The following is a 22,395-nucleotide window of genomic DNA, read 5'->3' as shown; positions in this document are numbered from 1 at the left end:
CTTCGCCCTGGGCTCCGCCATCACCCACTGTGGCTCTACGGGACTAATAATCTATGCCGCTGCCGCAGCACCCCCACTCCTGCACCCCCACTCCAGCAGCAAGCGCTGCCCTCAGTCCCACTCTCCCTGGTGGGGGGGGGGGGCTCTCATCACCCCCACCCCACAGCCCCACCGGTGTGCTTTTGTAACACTTTCCACTGTGTCCCCCAGCAGGGGACCTAATGTAATTAACGGTGACGGCAGCTTACCCTTGCTGAGGACAGGCTCCAGGCCAGGGGACTGTGACACCTGCTCTACCTTGCATTTAACCCTTAGACTCGTACCGACTTACAGAAGAGGGGAAGCCCCAGGAAATGCAACCCAGAGCCAGCTCTGTTCCACCATCCTGTAACAACCAGTGCCTGGGAACCCTCCGTGGCTCTAAGCTCACCGAGGGCAGGGTCTTCTCCAACGTGCCTGGCACACGGTGAGGACGCCAATATTGACAGAGGGCGGCACACGCGTCCTCCATTTTTAAAAAAACGTTAGTAAAGGGCGTCTGGGTGGCCCAGTCGGTTAAGCATCTGACTTTGGCTCAGGTCATGATCTCACGGTTTGCGAGTTCGAGCCCCGCGTAGGGATCAGAGCCCACTTCGGATCCTCTGTCTCCCTCTCTCTCTCACACACACAAATAAATAAACATTAGAAAAAAGAGGTCAGCAGGAAATGTCACACCTCCACGTAAAACGTCCCGATGGCTCCACAGGGCAGAATAAAATCCTAGACCTTCAGGACAACATGCCAGGCCCAATATAATCCGGCCTCATCCTTTACCGCTGCCCTCCTTACAGGGGCCGCCCCGTCCATGCACTTCCTCAACACAACAAGCCCAGCCCACCTCAGGGCCTCCCTCTGCCCAGAAGGCTCTTTCTTCCACCAAGTATCCGTACTGCCCACTCCTTCCTTCCGAGGTGCTTTGATGACCCATCTGTCACTTCCTCTGCTTTACCCTCCACCCCAGCAGCGATCTCCACTTACCGTGGAGATCTATTTCGTCTGTGCCTGCCTCCTCTCAGGGCCAGCAACCAAATGTAAGCTCCATGAGAACAGGGACAACGTCTGTTCTGTCCCCTGTTCGGACCCAGAACTCCGCCTGCCAGAGCAGGTGCTTACAAATGTCCGTTTGGGGGCATGGAAGACCTCCAGTCCTTTGACCTCTCCACTCTGCCCTCTCCAGCAGGCCCCTCCAGTCTTCACTGCCCCCATCGCCCCACCCCTCCCTCTTGCCAAATCCTCAGGTCCTTCCCTTTCCATCAACCTGTTGCAAAACTCTCCTGGATGCATCCCAACGTCCACCTTTTCTGTCAGGGGCCTCACCGTGATGCCAACCGGAGAAAGCCCATCACCCAGGCAGAATCCTGAAGCCCGCCTGGCTTTCCTTTTAGGAAAACCCTCCTCTAGCCCTCCCCCCTTGCGGTTGTTAACAGAGCCTCCCAAAAACGATACAGACACGCCCTGCCTACACTCAGCCCTGCATCTGTCCACGGTGCCCAAGGGAAAGCACGGTACCCACTGCGCTCTGGGGTCAGAGACCCTCCTGCCCCTCTCACCTGTCACAGCCCTCCTTCTCCAGGGTACACATTGTCACCCCAACTCTCCATCTGGCTGCTGGCCCCTCTCCTCCTCTTCAGACTCGAGGAACCCCACACTCCGTCTTCACTTTGCCCAGAACTGCCAGTCCAGACCTCCTGGTCGCAGCACCAAGACGACTTTCTCGGCCGCGCCTCTCCGCGGGTTTCACCCGAGGTCCCTCCCCTGCTGCCAGCGCTCTCCCCGTGCCCTCTGCGCCATTCTCCTGGCTCTCCCGCTCCCGCTCTCCCTGGCTGGTTCGCGCTGCCCCTCGAGCCCCCGACCCGAGGCCTGCCGACCCCATGACGGCGGCGCGCGGGCCGGCCGGCTCCCTGGCAGACGGCGTCCTCTCGGCCACCCCGACGCCCTGGACCCGAGGGCGGCGAGCTAGCGTCTCAGTGTCGCTGGCTCTCTCCCCAGGCCCAGCCCGGAGGCGACCGCAAATAGGACCTAAGTGCACAAGTGCCTCCCGGCTGAACCTGGTGCAATCTTCATCCGGGCGAAGTGCCACTCCGGGACCAGGAAACGCTCCCGCTTCCTGCTTGGCTGGCACTCGGGGCCGGGGCCGGGCCGACCGCGGCCGCAGACAGGCCGGGGGCCGGAGGGCCGCGGCGCCGCCTCCTGCAGGAGGCTCCCACCGGGAAGGAGGCACATCCCGCCCCCGCCCCCACCGACACCACCCGGCGGCCCCTCGGGGGCCGAGACCCCGCCGCTGCCGACCTCGGGCCGCCGATAAGCGTCCCGTCGCTTCCGTGCGGGCGCCCAACCAAGGTCACCGGCGCCGCGGGGGCGACTCACCCCGTGCAGGTGGAAGCCCTCGGCACCGCCCGCGGGCTGCTCGGAGCTGGCGCCCAGGCCCATGGCGGCGGCCCGGCGGCGGCGCCCACCCAGCGGCCCGGCCCGGCGCCACCAGCGCGCACCGGCCGTCTCGGCGCTCGATTGCCCGCGCCTCGTCACGTGGGCGCCTGCCCCTCCCACCCCAGATTCTGGCGCCCTAGGCAACCGGCCCGCCCCCTCCGCTTCCAGGGACGCGCTCTTCCAACTTCCGGCCGCGAGAGGCGTGCCCAGGACCCTGACTCGGGAATCCGGCTCAGCGCGACGCCCCCTGAGCCGGGCTCGGAGCCGCGGGCGCCGGAGATGAGCACCAGCGACTCCTCCCTTATGGTGCGTGGCCAGAGCGCTGCCCTGCCTTGCCCTTCGGGACTCTCCGCCTCTGGCCCCGAGACCCTCGCGCCCGGCTGCTCTCCTGCCACCTCTCCGACCCTTCCTGCTTCGCCTTTTACCCGCCTTTCGCTCCCCGCGCCGGCCGCTAACGAAGGGCCTGGCCCCCTCTGGCCTCACTGTTCCTGGCGAGCGCATCTTTTTTTCTCTGGTGTTCCCTGTGCACCCTAAGCCCCAAATCGGTATCCCCACCCAATCCTGTCCTCGAGTTTCCCCAAACCAAAGTATCCTGAACCCATCTCTGTCATCTTGCCATCATCTCCCTCTCCCCTGCCTCTGCCTCTTCTGCGTCCCCCATCTCGGATATGGCACCGCTGTTTGATCCTGCAGCCTTAACTGTAACCCATCTCAGGTCCTTTTTAATCAGCAGGAAATGTCAGCTCCCACATGTCTCCTGACATCACCCACTGCTTTTTATCTCCTAATCCAGAATCACCACCGTCCCTCCCCAGGCACCTGGAACAGTCCCCCCACCCCACATAGTTCTCTGCTTCACCTCTCTTCACGAGCAGTCCCTGCACCAGAGCCACTGCTCATCCCTCCGCGCACACACCCCCACACACACATATTAACACATCCCTCCTCCCGCTTAAACCCATTCTAGCTGCTTCCTATTACCCTGAGGATGATGTCTGAGCTCTTTCAAATGGCCCACGAGGCTGTTTACAACCCAACCACATCTCTCCCCAACCCCCGTACCCACAACCTTTAGGGGAAGTGAGACTTCACTTTGAAATCTCAGCCCGTCTTACTGCATGACCTTTGTGAAGCCACACTGTGCATGGGCTTTAGCTTCTTTAACTGTGAAGGCTATGGAGAGAATAATGCATAGGATAATGGATGGAAAGCCCTAGATACAGTTCCCAACAGGCGATTCACCCACAATAACTTACAACTCTCACGAGTGGCGTCACCATTCCTATCATTTGTCCTCTCTCTTTCCCCTTATTCCCTTCCTGAGACAAAGCCTCAGTTGAATTCTCCGTCACGTTGACCCATAATCTGTGGATAATTCACAAACACCTCCAGACTCCTTCCTAGGGAATGGCATGGAGTTGCTCTTGGGGCTGGGGAAGAACTGAATGAGGCCTGAATGTCCTTTCTCTCTTCCTTTTCCGGAACAGAGGAGGAGCAGGGAGCGGGGGAGAAAGTGGGCCAGAACCGAGACAGAGAAGGGACTGGGGCTGTTGCAACCGTGACTTCCTCCCCACAGGCTGGGATCATTTACTACAGCCAGGAACGGTATTTCCACCACGTGCAGCAGGCTGCGGCCTTGGGCCTGGACAAATTCAGCAACGACCCCGTACTGCAGTTCTTTAAAACCTATGGGATCCTCAGAGAAGGTAAGGACTGGGCAGTGTCGGCCTCCTGACCTCAGGCACCAGCCCAGCACTGTCGCTCTGGCTTGGCCTGGATGCCTGCCTCCACCCCAGTCACGTTCCCACGGAAGAGGTCTTACGCTCAGTAGCTAGACTCCCAGGTTAATCCGCAGATGGCTGTGTGATCCGTATCTAGTTTGGGCGCAGGGGGATACGTGTAATTTGTGGCTCTTGGGCAACTGGCTGGGCATGCCCTGAGGCCGTTCTTCAGAAATGGCCCCCAGCCCGAAGTCCCAGCCTGCGAGGACTCACAGGTACATCTGAGCTCCAAGCCCTCCAGCCGCCCCTTGCAGCCTGGACCCTGGTACCAACAGCCCCTTCAGGGAACTTGGGCCACTGGGGACGTTTGGGACCAGTTAGCCCAATGATTCTGGCTGGAGCCAGGTGGTGCCAAGGCTTGGGTCAGCTCCGCGACGGGTTCCCACGTGTCTGCCGCAGAGCGTGCTGCCCTCTGGGCCTGGAGCCCCAGAATGTAACCACGTGGGCTCTTCTTTGCAGAGCGCATCCAGGATGCCATCAGCAACCTGGAGAGCATCCGGAACCACCCAGACGTGTCCCTGTGCTCCATCATGGCCCTCATTTATGCTCACAAGTGCTGTGCAGCTGTCGGTGAGTGCGGCCGTGCCCAGCGGGGCAGAGACTGCCCGCTCCAGGGATGCAGCCCCCAAGGGCCGCCGCAGGAGATACGTGCCCCGATGACAGCACATGCTGTTGGCCAGTGAGGAGGGACTTCCGTTCCCTCCCCCAGGGGCCTCAAGGAAGACCTGTGCCCAGGCCCGACTGAGCGGGAGCCATGCGCAGAGAGGGTGACAGCGGGAGGGGTCCTCCTTCCAGCTCCCAAGGGTTGGGAAGACACCCTCTTTCCTTCGCCAAGATCTTGATGAGGGCGAATCGAGTTGGTGTAAATAGTCCCACCCCTAATGTCCACCTCTCTAGAGGCAGGGAAAGATTCCAAGACGCTACGAACCACGATGTCCCCTCCCAGGATGGACTGTGGGCCTGAGGTAGGCGATTCGGTTTGGTCTGTCTGCTCAGCAAGCTGCCAGGCACAGAGGAGAAAAGATAAATCTCAGCCAGCAAAGCCAAGTGCGGGCGTGGGCGGCTCCTGGGGTTTCCAGCGCCTGGGCTCCTTGGAGTCTCCCGCGTGTTAGAGGAGGCTCAGAGAGGCCAGAGAGGTCCCCGAGCCCTCAGTGCCTCCTGCGGGGCCAGGCCGCCCTGCTTACTCTGCCTTGCCCTCCCCCTCCTCTCGGATTCACAGATCGAGAAGCCGTTCAGGAGCTCGAGAACAGCCTGAAGGAAATCCGCAAGACAGCCAGCGGAACTGCCCTGTACTATGCCGGTCTCTTCCTCTGGCTCGTGGGCCACCGTGACAAGGCCAAGGAGTACATCGACCGCACGCTGAAAGTTTCCAGCAGCCCCAGAGAGGTACCTGCCTTGGGCATCATGAGGGCAGCAGCTGCAGAAAGCAGCATCCAAACACATCAGCCTGGGGTGACCGTTACTCCCCCCGGGGCACCCCGGGGACTGGGAGAGGGCCGCACCTGGGCACGGACGAGACCCTGATTCTCCCAGGGGCCCCCGCCCACGTTGTCTCAGGGTTCAGCCGAGTACACGCTGGCACGCGTCCGGAGTCTGATCTGCAGACAGGTGTTCCGTAGCCTGTGCTGTATATTTTTAAAATCTCGGATGAGTTGCTGACATTGAGAAACCAAAAGGTTTTTACCTAAAAGGCCAGATTTCCTGGTTCTTTTGGCAAACTAGATGAGTGGTCTCCACCGTGGGCCTACCTTGCCTTCTTGCAGGGGTCGGCTGGCCGTCAGCGGCGGCCCATACAGTGGATCGCATATTGTATCTCACATGCTGTGGATCTCACACGTGGGGGACCTGTACTAAGGGTAGAGTTTGAAGCCTCAATCTAGGCTCAGTCTAGTCACCACCACAGCAGGGGTGATGTCACCCCCCCCCAAAGGGGTGAAAATTGGTTCCCGGAGGAGGTGGTGAAAAAAATCTTACTATATAACACACAGAGGGGCGGGGGCAAAAAAAAAAAAAAGTATAAAACACAGATTTACACACTACATAAACAGATAATATATCTGTGATATTAAAATGTTTTGGAGGGAGGGGAAACGATTCAGGAAAATGTCTGGAAAGGCTCCTTAGGAGGAGAGTAACGGTAAAGAGTGAGAAACCCTGGTCCAGGGCAGAGGGATGCTTCAGGGCAATGTGGTCCAACTACACCTCGGACCTCACCTCCCAGGCCCGGCTGCCTATCCAGCAGAGACTGGGTGAAGGCTGGAGCAGAACTGGCAAGGCCCCCGAGCTCACAATGGCCCCTGCTCGTTCCTGCCTCCATGCAGGCCGGGCCCTGCACTGGGCTAGGACATGGAGAGGGCTGGAGTGGTGGCCCCCTGATCCCAGTGTTGAGTAGACAGCCAATGACAAGACGGGTGGGAGTGTGTCAGTAGGGGTAGCAGAGCCACAGGGGTCCAGGGAAGGGCCCAAGCCCAGCCTGGAAGGTCACGGAAGGCTTCTGACAGGAGGGCCCTCCCAGGCTGAGCTTTAGAGACCAGTGGTAGTTGACCGGGTGAGGGGGCTTTGGTCAGGAGGGCTGGGCTGGGAAGGAGCAATCAGAGCGAAGTCCTGACAGTGAGAGAGAGCAGGGCCGCCCTGGAGTCTGCAAGTAGGTGTGCCTGGCAGGGCCTGGGGGTGGAGAGTGACAGGGGTCGGACAAGAGGCTCTGCGCGGCCAAGGACTTCATCTTCTGTCTTGTTCTGATCCCAGGGTTATGTGCTCAGAGGCTGGGTGGACCTCACCTCAGACAAGCCCCACATCATGAAGAAATCCATCAAGTACCTGGAACAAGGAATGCAGGACGCCAAAGATGTGCTAGGGCTGATGGGAAAGGTGGGCAGCGGGGGACGGAGGCGGGGCGGGGGGTCGTCTCTGCCTGGGCCATTGGAGCCAAAGATCCACCAGGGGACTTCGGGCCAGACGCTCTGTCTCCAGGCCCTCTCCTGGCGGATGAGGAGCGGGGGCCCAGAGACAGTCAGGGTCCACTCGGTGGTCACAGTCCTTCCAGCTCGGTGTGGGTTCCCGTCTCGTTCTGCATGGGCGGGGGTGGGGGCGTCTTCTCAGGGTCTGTCCTTTTGTCTCTGCCTCTTCTCTTCTCACCCGTTAAATTCAATGGGCCGTAAGAGGAGGGAGGTGCGTGGCAAGTTTTATGTTTTCTGATCTCCACTTAAGTTCCTTTTTTCTTACGTGACCCTCACGGAATCAGCCTATGAAAGAAAAACTAGCCTCTTATTCCCTCCTCTTTGTAGATATCTTAGAAAAGTGAACGCAGGGCTGGGTGACAGAAGTGGCTTCGTGACACGGCGCAGGCCTCAGCCAAGTCGGGGTTCTAGGGCTGGGGCGGCCCCTCCCTGACCACGTGCTGGATGGGGGCTGCTCCCTGGGGACGGGTGTGACCTGGCACGAGGCCGCTTCCTTTAGCCACGGATGACCCCACAGGGGTCAGCTGTCAGCTGCCAGCTCTCCTGGTCCTGAAAGGGTTCCCACTGAGCACCTCTGCAGGTCAGGAGATAGCATTGTTTAGTGTGTTTAATATTGACATATTTAATATGTTTAATACAGCTGTAATCACAGGGCCTCCTGTCATTTGGTTCCCTTTTCTTCACGTAAGATTCCACCATATGTAAATGTCACCTTGAACATCTCCATCAAGCCAGTCCCCTGTCGCCTGGGCCTAATAGAATTTGTCACCCCAATCTCCTGTTGTTTGGACCCTGAGATCGTCTTCAGTTTACATTTAGAAAGAGTGCTGCAGTGGGGTCCCTGGGTGGCTCAGTCGGTTAAGCGTCCAACTCAGGATCTCACGGTTCATGGGTTCGAGCCCCACGTTGGGCTCTGTGCTGACAGCTCAGAACCTGGAGCCTGCTTCGGATTTGGTGTCTCCCTCTCTCTCTGCTCCTCCCCGACTCACACTGTCTCTCTCTCTCTTTCTCTCTCTCAAAAATAAATAAACATTAAAAAAAAAGAAAGGGCTGCAGTGAGCACATGTATGCATAAACCTTCATCTAGAACAGTCCTCCTCTTGTTCTTAATAAGTCGTGGAAGGGCGGGTTGCCGAAGGTCTAACAAAAGCTCCCCTCAGAGCCCAGTTTCAAGTCCTTTGGGAGCAGTGCCCTCTGCCCCTCAGGCACATGTCGTGCCTCACTCAGGAGAACCTGGTGGCTGGCACTGGCCCGCAGAAGCCAAACTCTGGCCCAGGGGGCCCTGACAGAGAAAAACAAAACGCTTTTTAAGGGGGTTACCCGCAAACACTAGCCGCCCCTGGGCCTGGGTGAGCGCTTTTCAGCGATAAGCTTGAAGAAAGCGAACGGGGTTCAGCATCTGACTTCGGCTCAGGTCATGATCTTGCAGTTCGTGACTCTGAGCCCCGCACGGGGCCCTCCGCTGTCAGTGCAGATCCTTTGTCCCCCTCTCTCTGGCCCTCCCTCACTTCACACACTCTCTCTCTCAAAAATAAACATTAAAAAAAAAAAGATTGGGGCGCCTGGGTGGCTCAGTCGGTTAAGCGTCCGACTTCAGCTCAGGTCACGATCTTGCGGTCTGTGAGTTCGAGCCCCGCGTCGGGCTCTGTGCTGACAGCTCAGAGCCTGGAGCCTGCTTCTGATTCTGTGTCTCCCTCTCTCTCTGCCCCTTCCCCGTTCATGCTCTGTCTCTCTCTGTCTCAAAAATAAATAAAACGTTAAAAAAAAAAATTAAAAAAAAAAAAGATTTAAAAAAGAAAGCGAATGGGAAACGAGTGGGCCGTTGGTGGAACTCAGAAGTGCCCGGCACCCCCGGGCCTCCCTCTAGTGGGTCCCCTCGCATGGCCCTGCTGGATCCCACGCCTGCTCGGGGCTCACCCGTCTCCCTGGAGCCCCTGCCTTGCCTGTCCAGGAGCCCAAGATTGCTGTGGACCCTGATTTGTCGCTCTGAGCGCTGACTGCTTCCCCAGGGGCTTCGAGGGGGCCTACGGTACCCACGTGTCAGGCTCTGCTCCTGTCCTGGCAGAGACACTGACACCGCCCCCTCTCTTCGTGGGCGCCGATGGAGACTCTTCTCTTGGGCTTTCAACAGGCGACATACTTCATGCTGCAGCAGAACTACTCAGAGGCCCTGGAGGTGGTGAACCAGATCACCGGCATCTCGGGGAGCTTCCTGCCCGCCCTCGTCCTAAAGATGCGGCTGTTCTTGGCTCGGCAGGACTGGGAGCAGGCGGTAGAAACAGGACACAGGTGAGGGGCGGGGGTCGCTTCCTTTCTTTGCCAGCCGAGGGCGCCGATAGGGTCCCATCGTATGAGCTGGGGAGCTAGGAGATGCCATGTATTTGACGGAACAAGACAAAAAAGTGACTATTGTTGACAGCGGAGGTATGAATAGTGATGCGATCACACGGGGAGGGCAGGGAGGACGCGGTCTGATGGACACACAGAGAAATGGGCATTATCTAGAGGCACGAGCCGATCGTGTAGGAGGGCGCTGGAGGGAACGACCCAAAGAACCCAAAGCAGCCAGGTTATGGGACGACAAGCAGTTGTCTCTAAGGAGAGGAGGGCAGGGGGGAGTAAAGGGACCGCTGCACTATTTAATTGTTTTCAACTATGGGTATGATATACTGTGATAAAAGCTTCAGGGGGAGAGGTCCCCAGTGACTTAACTGAGGCTGGGCACGTCAGCCAGACGGCCAGCTCTAGAGAGTCCCTGGGCCATGTGGAAGCCAGGCACCTCGTCAGGGTGACCTGGGAGCGCTGTCATCGTCGATAGAAAACAAGACCACTTCAGGGGAAGGGTTGTCTGATGGAAGGTTTTCTGAGGCTGGGATTTTCTAGATAAACTGAAGCCTCTCTCTTTAAACTCTTAGCGCCTCAACTATTCCTATTAAGTAATTCTAAATGTTCTCCCCCAAAGAGAGTCACAGGCTAATTTTATTTTTTTTCCTGAGCAATCCCAAGTTATCACTGTGAGGCGTTACTGAATTGCGGTAATACACCCCACACAGTTCAAGAACAAAACAAATCGCAAGCAGACCCCTTGCCCCGCTGTGGACGGACGGTAATTTCTCTGATGATCTTCACTGATATCTGCGTCTCCGAGAGAGGCGGCCGGTCACAAATGAACGGGAATCCTGCCGGCTCGGCCCGCGGGGGCCCCCACATGCAGTGCCTGTGTGGGCCTGGCTGATACCTGGCCAGTGTCCTTGGCGGGAGCTGGCTCAAGAGCTTGCTCTGGAGGCCTGGCCTTCGGCCAGCGGGATACCTGGGGACACCTGGCCGAAAGCCACAACCTCAGTGTGCACCACCTCCCTCGCCCGGCCCCCCTGCCCCGGTGTTTAGTGCCAAAGGGCTGAGGCCCACACCCGATGCCTGCCCTCCTGGAGGTTTTCCCAGGGAGTGGTGCTCACAGAACTTATCTTTTTAAGTTTGTTTGTTGGTTTAAGTAATCTGTATGCCCAACGTGGGGCTTGAACTCACCACCCCAAGATCAAGAGTCTCATGCTTTTCACACTGAGCCAGCCGGGCACCTAGCCCCCATTGTTTTTTTGTTTTTTTTTTTTAAATCTCTGCCCCCCTCTATGTGTGTTTCTCTTTCCATCCCTAATATTATTTATTTTTCCCTGTCCTCTTGTTTTCCTTTGTCAACATTAGAATAAGTTGTCTCTTTTATTAGTCTTTTCAAAAACTTTTTTTTTAATGCTTTTTTTTTTTTTTTTTTTTTTTTTAATTTATTTTTGGGACAGAGAGAGACATAGCATGAACGGGGGAGGGGCAGAGAGAGAGGGAGACACAGAATCCGAAACAGGCTCCAGGCTCCGAGCCATCAGCCCAGAGCCTGACGCGGGGCTCGAACTCACGGACCGTGAGATCGTGACCTGGCTGAAGTCGGACGCTTAACCGACTGCGCCACCCAGGCGCCCCTAATGCTTTTTTTTAAGAGAGACCGAATAGGAGCAGGGGAGACAGGGAGAGAGGGAGACATGGAGAAAGAGAGAGAGAGACACAGAGAGAGATGGGGGGAGACACAGAATCTGAAGCAGGCTTCAGGCTCCCGATGTGGGGCTCGAACTCAAGAACCATGAGTTCATGACTTGGGCCAAAATCAGACGCGTAACCGACTGAGTCGCCCAGGAGCCCCCTTATTGGTCTTTCTAAAGATACAGCTTTGAGTTTTGTTAATGGTCTCTACCGCATCTCTGTTTTCTACTTCATTAATGTCTGCTCTTTAGGATTTCCAGCGACTTCTTCCTTTGGGGCTGTTCTGCTCTTGTTGGATCAAGGGCTGTTCAGCTCTTGAGCTGGATGCCTGGCTGATCCATTCTCAATCTTCTTTTAGAATATCAGTGTGTAAGTCTGTGGATGTCCCTCAAGGCATCATTTTTAGCAGTATCTACACATATGGATGCATATATTTTCAGGATCATTTTGGCTCTAAGAATTTTCTAATATCCACTCTGATTCTTCTTTAGTCCATAAGTTATTTAAAAGTTTTTTGGGGGAAGACATCTGGATGGCTCAGGCGGTTGAGCATCTGACTCTTGATCTTGCTCAGGTCATGATCTCAGGGTCATGGGATCGAGACCAGCTTTGTGCTGAGCATTGAGCTTGCTTGGGATTCTCTCCCTCTCTCTCTCTCTCTCTCTCTCCCTCTCCCTCTCCCTCTCCCTCTGCCCTTCCCCTGTTGGTTCTCTCTCTCTTTAAAATAAAATTTTATAGGAGAGCCTGGGTGGCTCAGTCGGTTAGGCAACTGACTTGGGTTCAGGTCATGATCTCACGGCTCGTGGGTTCGAGCCCCGCGTCAGGCTCCGTGCTTAGAGGTCAGAGCCTGGAGCCTGCTTCGGGTTCTGTGTCTCCCTCTCTCTCTGTTCCTCCCCTGCTCATTCTCTGTCTCTCTCTGTCAAAAATAAATAAACATTAAAAAAAAATTTTCTAAATAAATAAATTTTTTTTTAATTTTAAGTTTTTCTAAATATCCAAATGTTTTTGGTTAGTACCTTCAGAATCACCATGAATGGTTAGAACTGTTTGAATGTTAACTGTGCCTAACTAATCATGTTAGAATTTTGTGTGTTCATTAGAGTAACACTCTTTTTTCTAATGTTTATTTGAGAGAGAGAGAGAGAGAGAGAGAGAGAGAGTGTGTGTGTGTGTGTGTGTGTGTGTGTGTGTGTGTGAGAGTGGGGGAGGGGCAGAGAGAGAGGGAGACACAGAATCAGAAGCAGGTTCCAGGCTCTGAGCTGTCAGCACAGAGCCCGATGCGGGGCTCGAACTCACGACCTGTGAGATCGTGACCTGAGCTGAAGTTGGACACTTAACCACCCAGGCGCCCCTAAAGTAACCCTCTATTAAGCAGAAGGCCATCCCTGACCAGGCTGAAAAATATATGAAGTTTCCTATAAAGAAACAGAACATCGAAAACCCCACAGTACGTATGACCAGAAATCGCATGTTCACAATGAAACACATGATGGAAAGCGAGGTTCCCTTTCCATCTGACAGCCACGGATTGCCTCCCGAGCACCTCTCTGCCACCCCAGGACCATGGTACGATAATCACGCCTGTGTTCGCTGCAATATGAATGGCCTCTGTCACAAAGACACCCCAGACACATGACTTAAATAACGTGAAAGGTTATTCCTCTGTCAGGTAAAAGTTCGGGTGGTTGCCCGGGACAGGGGCAGCAACTTCACTCTGGAGGGTCCTACGCCCCTTCTTTCTTGCCACTCTACCTAGGATGCGGCTCACATGGCCCACATGTCAGCCAGTAGGAAGGAAGAAAGAGAAGAAATGGAAGGCATATGCTGTGAGGATACAGCTAGACGTCACATGGGACACTTGCATTCACATCCTGTCGGCCAGAACTTAGTCACAGGGCCACACCTAAGCTGCAGGGGGAGGCTAGGAGATGTAGTGTTTATCCTGGGTAGCAAGTACCCAGCCAAGTGGGGAGTTCTAGTCTGTTTGTTTGTTTGTTTGTTTGTTTGTTTGTTTGAAGTAGGCTCCTCACCAAGCACGGAGCCCAACACAGGGCTTGAACTCACAGCCCTGAGCTCAAGACCTGAGCTGAAGTGACACCTGGGTGGCTCACTGGTTAAGCATCTGACTCTTGATCTCAGCTCAGATCTTTTTTTTTTTTTTTATGAATATAATTGATCGTCAAATTGGCTTACAAACAACACCCAGTGCTCATCCCAACAAGCGCCCTCCTCAATGTACATCACCCACTCTCCCCTCTCTCCCCCCTGCCATCCACCCTCAGTTTGTTCTCTGTATTTAAGAGTCTCTTGTGGTTTGCCTCCCTCCCTGTCTGTTTTTTTTTCCCCTTCCCCTCCCCCATGGTCTTCTGTTAAGTTTCTCAAGATCCACATATGAGTGTAAACATGATATCTGTCCTTCTCTGACTGACTTATCAGCATAATACCTTCCAGTTCCATCCACGTTGCTGCAGATGGCAGGATTTCATTCTTTCTCATTGCCAAGTAGTATTCCATTGTATATATAAACCACATCTTCTTTATCCATTCGTCAGTTGATGGACATTTAGGCTCTTTCCATCATTTGGCTATTGTTGAGAGTGCTGCTATAAACATTGGGGTACGAGTGCCCCCGTGCCTCAGCACTCCCGTATCCCTTGGGTAAATTCCTAGCAGTGCTATTGCTGGGTCATGGGGTAGATCTATTTTGAATTTTTTGAGGAGCCTCCACACTGTTTTCCAGAGCGTTAGCTCAGATCGTGATCTCAGGATCGTGAGTTCAAGCCCTGGTCTCCCTCCACGCTGGGGGTGGAGCCTATTAAAAAAAAAAAAAAGATCTGAGCTGCAATCAAGAGTCAGACACTTCACCTACTGAGCCACCCAGGTGCTGCCCTGGGAGTTCTGTTATTAGAAGGAGAAGGGTAGAATGGATAATACAAGGCAATCAGAAGTGGCTGCCACATCACCCTGGCCTTGCCTGTGAATTCTCTTGATTGATGGGGCTCCTCTTCCTATTTCAGAATCCTAGAAAAAGACGAAAGCAATATTGACGCCTGCCAAATCCTAGCTGTGCATGAACTTGCAAGAGAAGGAAACATAACCATGGTAAGTTCTTTCAAGACTCAGGAGTCAGACCTTGAAACACGCACAGCCTGAGAGGAAGCCCTCTTAGTGCCCTCATCCCCAGGGTCTTGGAGGGTGCTCCCTGGATCTCAGCTCCTTCCCTCCCTCCCTCCCTCCCTCCTACTCCCTGTCAAGGGGAAGTCCTCTGGTTTGCTCTCTGGGTCGGCAGTGAAGTTGACTGTGGTTCGGGTTCACCTGGATAAGCCTTGGGATCCTCACTCAAAAAGTGGAGAGAATTCCCACCACTTTGTGAGGTTGTTATAAGGATTAAACAGGATGACAAACGGCAGAGCTTGGAACAGTGCCTGATGTCACAAAATGCCATTTTTTTTTAAAAAAAATTTAAGTCAATAAATGTGTATGTAAGGATTTTCACATGTGATTCCTTCCACTGCCAATCACCATAGTTCCCCCTGAGTCCAAATCTGATCTTCAAAATAACCCAGAGTTCTTTCTGTTGGGCATCTTTGATCTCCACTTGAATATGGACATACCTCAAAAATTCCCCACCTGTAATCTTTGGGATCCAATTTTTGTACTTTAGGGCCACGTTTGGGGTCAGAGTAGGTACATCTGCCTCGTTCTCAATTTCAAACAGCCTCTGAATGTGAATGAGTCCAAATCATATTCACCCCTAAACCAGCACACCCTAGAATTGTACAGATTGTTGGGATACTCCACTACCTAAGATTTTTTTTAATTTGTTAGGTCTTTCGCAGAGTTTTAGCAGATAGATGTCTTGTCGAACACATAGTTCTGTGAATAAAGGAAACCACGCATATACTCTATTAGGCGTTTCCAATGATGTAGGTCTGCAGAAAAAGCAGGTATTGGCCAGGTAGAGCCTAGCCCCAAACTTGCTCCTAAGCCCTGTAGTGTTCCACAGAAACCCAAAACAGCCCCCAAACACAGAAACAGTTCTTCATGAAAACCTCAATACCAGGATAGGTTTTTATCTTTGAGAAGAGTTTGCATTCTCACCCCGTAATATTGCCTTTTGAGTAAATACACTGCTTCTGTGAAAAGCGTGGCAAATCAGGAGTCACTAAGGGGTCATGATAGGAAGAAGAAGCTTCCGGTTCCTTCTGCGCAGCTCTGAGATTGTGGGTTTTGTGCGGTGGGGTGAGACAGAGGGTACAGTCCATGTTTAGAAGGAACCCTCCAAAGAGGCCCCAGCATCATCGCTGGGTCGGAACCAGAGAACAGATGGGCCTGTCTTCAACTTCATGCAACCCAGGAGCCTTGGGCAGGCCTTCCCGGGGCCTGAGGGCTAATCCTACGGGCAGAGTTGTCTGAATGCCCGTCCTTCACTCCCCACCTCTCCCTGGCCCAGGCTGCTCAGTGCTAAGCTTGCTTTGCCCTGACTGAGCAGAGTAGACCTGCCCCATCCGGGGTTTCACTCCTGACACTTCTTTGCGACCGGGAACTAAGAACTCCCCGCTCCTCGCTCCTCGGTAGGGAATGGACAGAGGAGTCAACCGGAAAGGACAAAGGCTTTGGAGTCAGTCACCCGGCTGGCTGAGTGACCTCAAGCAAATTACCTAACCTTTCTGACCCTCTGTCTGCTGCACTGGACAATTCAGACAGCTCTATTGACTTCCAGGGCCTTTGAGAGGGTTCACTGGAATGACAAGGGGGCACCAGTGTGGTGACTCATGTCACCACGGAGCAGAGGCTCGAGGCCAGGGACTCGCCATGACCATCCGCTCTTGGGCCAGCCCAGGTGATGTGCCGCCGGCCTGGTCAGCCGCTGTGTGGGCACCATGACAGCTGGCTTCTGGCTCTGGCCGGGTGGGTCCGAAAGGGCAACTCCTCTTCGCAAATCCATGAACAAAGGGGCACTGCCAGCTCTTGGGTGCATAAGCTCCTGAAAGTTCCACTACGGGGCTTTGAAATCATACTGGTGCCTGGGCCCACCCCAGTCCAGTTGAACCCAAATCTCTCGGGCTGGCCTCTGGGCATGGGTGTTTTAAGATCTCCCAGGGGGTGCTAAGGGACAGCGGGGTTGTGAACCTCTGCCCAAGTTCCACTTTATATATTGCCTCTGACGTTGTCTGTTTTGTCCCCACAGGCTGCCAATCATGTTAGAAACCTGATTAAGGCACTGGAGACAAGAGAGCCCCAAAATCCAAACCTCCATCTTAGAAAAATCCTTGTGGTTAGCAGGCTGGTAAGGTTTCTGAAATCGTGCTTCTGGCCGGGTGTTCCTAAGGGGAGCCCCATGGCCCCCCTGGGAGCCCCCCGGGGACCCTGCCCTCCCCTCTTTGGCTCCAACTTGGCCTCTCAGGCCGATGGCCCATACCTAGCGGCCCCTACCCGCCTCTGAACAACACCTGTGTCTCATACACTCCGTTTCCTTGGCCCAGATGTCGCTCAGGGACGCTGTAAAGATCAGAGCCGTCGGGTCTGACAGTGCTTTCAGAGTAGGAGGCTCCCTATTTGGGGGAAGAGAGCAGTGTTGTGGCTGTTACACGGCAGAGCTATGCCTGCCTCTAGCTCGGGGTGCCAGGGCACCCAACTGCCATATTGTCCCTCTGGGGAAGTGACCTGGAAAGTCAGGCCTGCCCGCACCCCCTCTGCCATCAGGCAGGTGCAAACAGACCAGGTCGCCAAACAGTCTGTCTCTGTCAGACCCTTCAGCCCCAAAGCAGATTGACTAGAAGGAGTTGCTGCAAAGTCCGGGGTGGCTGTGGGGCCTCAGGAACCAGAACCGTGCGGTGGAATGCCACTGGGACACCATCCCTCCCTCAGGGACACACACCTGTGTCTGCTTCTCTGTGCATGTTCTCCACACACGGCCGGGAACATGGCTGCCCTCAGGGCCACATCCCACCGACAGGGCACAAAGAGCTCTGCCCCGCTTCAGTTTTTGAAAAACTTCTTGGCGACTCAGACAGGAGGTGGGCCCTTTGGAGGGCAGATTCCACAGATGTGGCCAGTGTGAGGCTTTGGAAGCTGGACAAGTGCACAGCCCTGGCTATGTGGGTGATGGGCCCCTCTTAGTCTCTCCTAAGCACCCGAAACGGGACTGCCAAAGTATCCCCCATTTCTGACACGGCCTTGCTCGGACAGGCTGGGCTGACGGGTCTCCCTATTCCCACGTGTCCGTTCCTTGCAGTGTGGAAGGCACCAGGCGATTCTGCAGCTGGTGTGTGGCTTCATTGAGCACACGTTCGTGGCCACAGCCGCCTACGCCCACGTGGCCACAGAGCTGGGCTATCTCTTCATCCTACAGGACCAAGTGAAGGAGGCATCTCTGTGGTACTCGGAGGCCATGAAATTGGACGAGAGCAGTGTGGCTGCCTTGACAGGTCTATGCGGTCCGGGCAAGGGAGGGGGTGGGGGGTGCGGGAAGGCAGGTCGCAAGGTAGCCTCCGTGGGTCCAGAAGAGAGGCGCTGGGAAGCATCTTCCCTAGAGGGTGTGTGAGTTTTGGAGTACATTGTATGATGGGGTGCCTTTGCATGAATTGGTGTCTGTTTGTTTGAGAGAGAGAGAGAGAGAGAGAGAGAGAGGGGGGGGGGGGGGGGGGCAGAGGGAGTGAGAGAATCTCAAGCAGGCTCCATATATGGGGCTCGATCCCACAACCCTGGGGTCATGACCTGGGCCGAAATCAAGAGTTAGGCACTCAACCAACTGAGTCACCCATGAATCAGTAAGCATAGATGTAAGAGACACAGGAACTGTCAGAGTGTGGCCGCGGCCACTCAGATCTGCGTCAGACCTCCGATGTCCACACTGTGACCCCCTGGAGGACCAGCAGCCTGCCCCTTCCGCTCGGGGGCCCTGCCTCTTCTCAGGCCCGGCAATGCCAGTGTTGGAGAGGGTCCCAGTCTGGGAGCACCCCAACCCAAAGCCCCTAGACTCTCCCTCTGCAGGCCCTGAGCTGAGAGGCCACCAGAGCAATAGTTTTGAGAGTTTTACTTCCCTGTCTGTCCAGAGGCCTGCCCACCCCGCTCTAGAGAAACGTCAGTAAATTTCCCAGACCCCAATTTTCATTTTACACATTTTGTTTTTAAGCCTTCAAATCTACGGCGTCTGGTGAACTCTGAACCAGCAGTTTAATTTTGGTTGAGGAAACTGTGTGGTCCCAGGCTCAAGGCAGGCTGGCTCCTTGCCCCAGCTCTCAGGAGCCGTGTCTTTTGGGTCCAGCCACTTCTCTCTATGGTCCAGGCTCTTCGCCAGCACAGCACGGTTATCTGAGAGGTTGTTCACCACGTCAGCTGACTCGTGAGCCCATGCATCTTCCTCCATTTCCAAACCCATAAAATCCTGGAAGACGTTTTGAAAAGATAACGCAGCCCTAGAAACAGAGAAAGCTGCCTTTGGTGGACCAGAAACTTTGAGAACGTCACATTTCTAGAGGATATAAAACAGATAGCATCAAAAGTAAGGAAATGACAAGCCACTCTGGAAAGCCGTATGCCAACACGGTACACAGACGGGGCAGCTAAAGAAACGAGTAGACCCGTTTTCTCCCAAAGAGCTCCAAGAAAAACAAAAGTTGACAAATAACAAGGGGCGTCTGGGTGACTCAGTCGGTTGAGTGTCTGACTCTTGGTTTCGGCTCAGGTCCTGATCTCACGCTTTGTGAGATTGAGCCCCGTGTCGGGCTCTGCGCTCCCAGCGCCTGCTGGGCATTCTCTCTCTCCCTCTCTCGCCTCTCTTTCTCACTCTCTCTTTCTCAAAATAAAAAAATAAACATTAAAAAAAAAAATCAAAAAAAAAAAAAAGCAAGCTCATGGTCGCTGGAGGCTGGGAGCTACAGAAGCCACGGGGCAGTCAGCGAGATGACAGGGGGACCAGAGAACGGAATCAAGGAGACCTTTCAAGGCGGTGGGGCAGGAGGGAGCAGAGCAGAGCCCCTGTTTCCCACCACCACCAGGGACATGAAGGACAAAAAGACTTGCTCCACACACAGGCCACACCCCCTAGGACAGCCCCCACCCAGCTCAGTCCTTCCCCACTTCCTCATTCAGGGGAGCCCCCTCGCCAGTCAGCCAGAAGGGAAGTCCAGTGCCCAGAAAAACAGTGACCTTAACAATTTGGGAAATCTGCCTCAGCTGCTAATACTCATCAGTCTAGTCCGTTTGTAAATCTGCTAACAGTTTGAAAGAGGGGCCAAGTGGACCATGCAAAGCCAAGGCCCTCTGAGGAGCCAAGTTTAAAGCCAGATACAGAAAAGACTTCGCCACCCCCCACTAAAACACCAGGGTTTTCAGAGGCTACAATGTCAGTCAATAAGTAAAGAAGAGGCTACTATGGCAAAGATTGTAGAGAACGAAAAAGTTACTGAACATTACAAATACGATTGCGAAGTAAATTAACTCCATAGATGAGCCAAATAGTGGGATGCATATAAGTGAAAAACCAAGATGTTCATTAGGAAGACAGTCAGGAATAAATACACCAAAATGACCAAGAAATATCTATAAAAGAGATTCCTCTTTTATAGTAGTAGGAGTAGAAGGATTTGTCTTCCCAAACTCAAAACACATTACAGAACACCAGTAGGTAAGTCAGCTCCAGGCCAATGCTGGAGTAAACAAGGCGATAAACAGAACAGAAACAGGTCTTACAAATAAAGTGACATTTCAAACCAATATGGTGGTAGGTTTCAACAATTCATGGTTGGACATCTGGCTATCCAGTATGAAAAACGTAAAGGGAAGTTCCCAGTTCACGCCATATTCAGAAGTAAACTTCAGGGGCGCCTGGCTGGCTCAGTTGGTAAAGCACGTGACTATTAATCTTGAGGTCGTGAGTTCAAGCCCCACATCAGGGGTAAAAATTATTTTAAAAATGTTTTTTTTTAATTTAAAAGCTCCAGATGAATTAAACATTGAAACATAAAAGTTCAGTTGGACTTGGGTTCCCTGGAGGAAACTCAGAAGCCCTAAAAGAAAATATTTTACTGATCTATGTAAAACTTTAAAACTAATGGATGGCAAAAGACAGTGACAAATAGTTAAAAGGTGAATGGCAAACTGGTAGAAAATGTTTGCTATAAAGGGTTAATAATCTTAATATTTATGAAGAGAAAACAAATCGCCCTAAAATAAAATCAGGCTAGGGGCGCCTGGGTGGCTCAGCCGGTTAAGCGTCTGACTTTGGCTTGGGTCATGATCTCACGGTTCGTGGGTTCGAGCCCCGCATCGGGCTCTGTGCTGACAGCTCAGAGCCTGGAGCCTGTTTCAGATTCTGTGTCTCCTTCTCTCTCCCTCCTTCTTCCCTCCCCCGCTCATGCTCTGTCTCTGTCTCTCAGAAATAAATAAAAATTAAAAAAAAAAAAAAGAATCAAGCTTAAGCTAGGTACAGGAGATTCACAGGAGAAAGGAAAGGGGCATTAAATGTATGGAAAAATGCTCCTTTCCCCTCTTGGTAAAAAAAAAGGAACTAAAATGAGTTGTTTTTCACGTTTTCACTGGCAAAGAGTGAAGCACGTCGTCGAGGTTGTGGGGAAAGGCGACTTTCAAATTCTTGGCAGTAACCCTAATTCAAACATCTCCGGAGGACAAGTTGGCCTTATCTATCAACATTTTAGATATACACGCCCTTTGACCAGTCAACTTGACTGCAGGAATTAGAACTCGGAAATATGTTTACAGTGGCACGGGAGCATTTAAGCATCGAAAGCAAACTGGATGCGAAATGAGGTGTCCTTCAACGGGGCAGTAGTTAAATAAAATGTCCCAGCCACGGTGCATGCTTAAAGGCAGAGCACGAGCTAGGGATATGCTTCCCTGCCTGCCTCCTGCCTCGAATTCTTTACCAGGAGCGAGCATCGCTCTTTACGTTTGCGGAGATGCTGGGAAAGGCCCCCTGCACAGCCGCCTGTCCTTCCGCTGTCTCATCCCTGCTCTTGGCCCGCGGGCCTGCTGGCTCCGGGTCCGAGCTGGCTCCTCACGCTTGTTCTGCCCCGTTCCCAGGGATCATCTGGTGCCAGATCTTGGACGGCCACCTGGAGGAGGCTGAACAGCAGCTGGAATTTATGAAGGAGGTGCAGCAGTCTCTCGGGAAGTCTGAGGTCAGAGCTCCCTGGGGACGCGGGCCGCTCCAGGCTTGTGTCCCCGGCCCTCCCCTCGCCCCAGTTTCCGGCACCCAGCAGCCAACACGGCCCGGACTCCTGCTTCGCGCTCGCCTCCCCACGGCCCAGCTGGCGTTGGTGCCGAGACCTGGGCTTGCCTCCCCCAGGTGCTGGTTTTCCTCCAGGCCCTTCTGGCGTCCAGAAAGCACAAGGGGGAGCAGGAGGCCACCTGGCTCCTGAAGGAGGCTGCGGGGCTGCACTTCGCCAGCATGCAGGGCCTCCCCCTGGGCTCCGAGTACTTCGAAAAGCTGGACCCCCTCTTCCTGGTCTGCATCGCCAGGGAGTACTTGTTCTTCTGCCCCAAGCAGGTTAGAGGAAGTCCCATCTGCACGGCGGGGGTCTGGAGCATAGGCCTGGACGGGGACAAAGACCTCGTCTGGCCCGGTCAGCAGGCGGCTCTGAGACCCTGAAGTTCGGGGACCCATTGCTTTTCAATTTTTTTTTTTTTTTAATGTTGATTTTCAAGAGACCGAGAGAGACAGAGCGTGTGCAGGGGAGGAGCAGAGACACACACACACACACACACACACACACACACACACACACAGAATCTGAAGCAGGCTCCGGGCTCTGAGCTGTCAGCACAGCCCCCAGGGGAATCCCGCTGCTGCTGACCCACAGACCACACTCGCGGGAACAGGGCACCGCTCCACGCCTCTGCCTTTATCCTAGACAATAACCAGCTCCCTTTTTCCCCACAAGTCTTCTAAGAAGTCTGTTAGTCTTTACTTCTTTGCCTGCTTTACTCGTTTGCCTATTTGCCCAGCCAGTCAAGATTCTCCGTGGGCAAGGATCTTACCTTGCTATCGTAATGCCCCCCCCAGTGCCACGTAATGAGTCATTCCACAAATATCTATTAAGTGCACCACCGTGTGCCGGACGCCGTGGTCGGGACTGGGGACACAACCGTCAGCGAAACAAAGTCCCCGTTCTCTGCAGCTTGTGTGGTAGCACTAGAAG

The 22,395-nt window shown here is 54.1% G+C and overlaps 2 protein-coding genes across 4 annotated transcripts in view; one reads left to right on the top strand and one right to left on the bottom strand.

The window, feature by feature from the left end:
- GORASP1 (golgi reassembly stacking protein 1) overlaps nt 1-2,536 on the bottom strand; it is a 9,996-nt gene extending 7,460 nt beyond the window's left edge. For both annotated transcript variants that reach the window (XM_049628983.1, XM_049628984.1), the window contains exon 1: nt 2,407-2,536. In XM_049628983.1, the coding sequence (XP_049484940.1) occupies nt 2,407-2,469 (63 nt within the window). In that variant the 5' untranslated portion in view covers nt 2,470-2,536. The remainder of the gene's footprint in view (nt 1-2,406) is intronic.
- Nucleotides 2,537-2,633: 97 nt separating this feature from the next.
- Nucleotides 2,634-22,395, top strand: part of TTC21A (tetratricopeptide repeat domain 21A) — a 35,363-nt gene continuing 15,601 nt past the window's right edge. Inside the window, exons 1-11 of one of the 2 annotated variants that reach the window (XM_049628978.1) lie at nt 2,634-2,772; nt 4,043-4,172; nt 4,707-4,817; nt 5,467-5,633; nt 6,993-7,115; nt 9,336-9,493; nt 14,248-14,332; nt 16,422-16,520; nt 17,469-17,661; nt 21,278-21,375; nt 21,543-21,743. In XM_049628978.1, coding sequence (XP_049484935.1) covers nt 2,746-2,772; nt 4,043-4,172; nt 4,707-4,817; nt 5,467-5,633; nt 6,993-7,115; nt 9,336-9,493; nt 14,248-14,332; nt 16,422-16,520; nt 17,469-17,661; nt 21,278-21,375; nt 21,543-21,743 — 1,392 coding nt within the window. In that variant the 5' untranslated portion in view covers nt 2,634-2,745. The remainder of the gene's footprint in view (nt 2,773-4,042; nt 4,173-4,706; nt 4,818-5,466; nt 5,634-6,992; nt 7,116-9,335; nt 9,494-14,247; nt 14,333-16,421; nt 16,521-17,468; nt 17,662-21,277; nt 21,376-21,542; nt 21,744-22,395) is intronic. The other variant, XM_049628979.1, reaches the window with a different exon arrangement.

The sequence above is a fragment of the Panthera uncia genome, chromosome C2 (assembly GCF_023721935.1).
Source record: "Panthera uncia isolate 11264 chromosome C2, Puncia_PCG_1.0, whole genome shotgun sequence".
Taxonomy (NCBI): domain Eukaryota; kingdom Metazoa; phylum Chordata; class Mammalia; order Carnivora; family Felidae; genus Panthera; species Panthera uncia.
The sequence above is the reverse complement of the archived record's forward strand: the minus strand, read 5'-3'. Positions and strand labels throughout refer to the sequence as shown.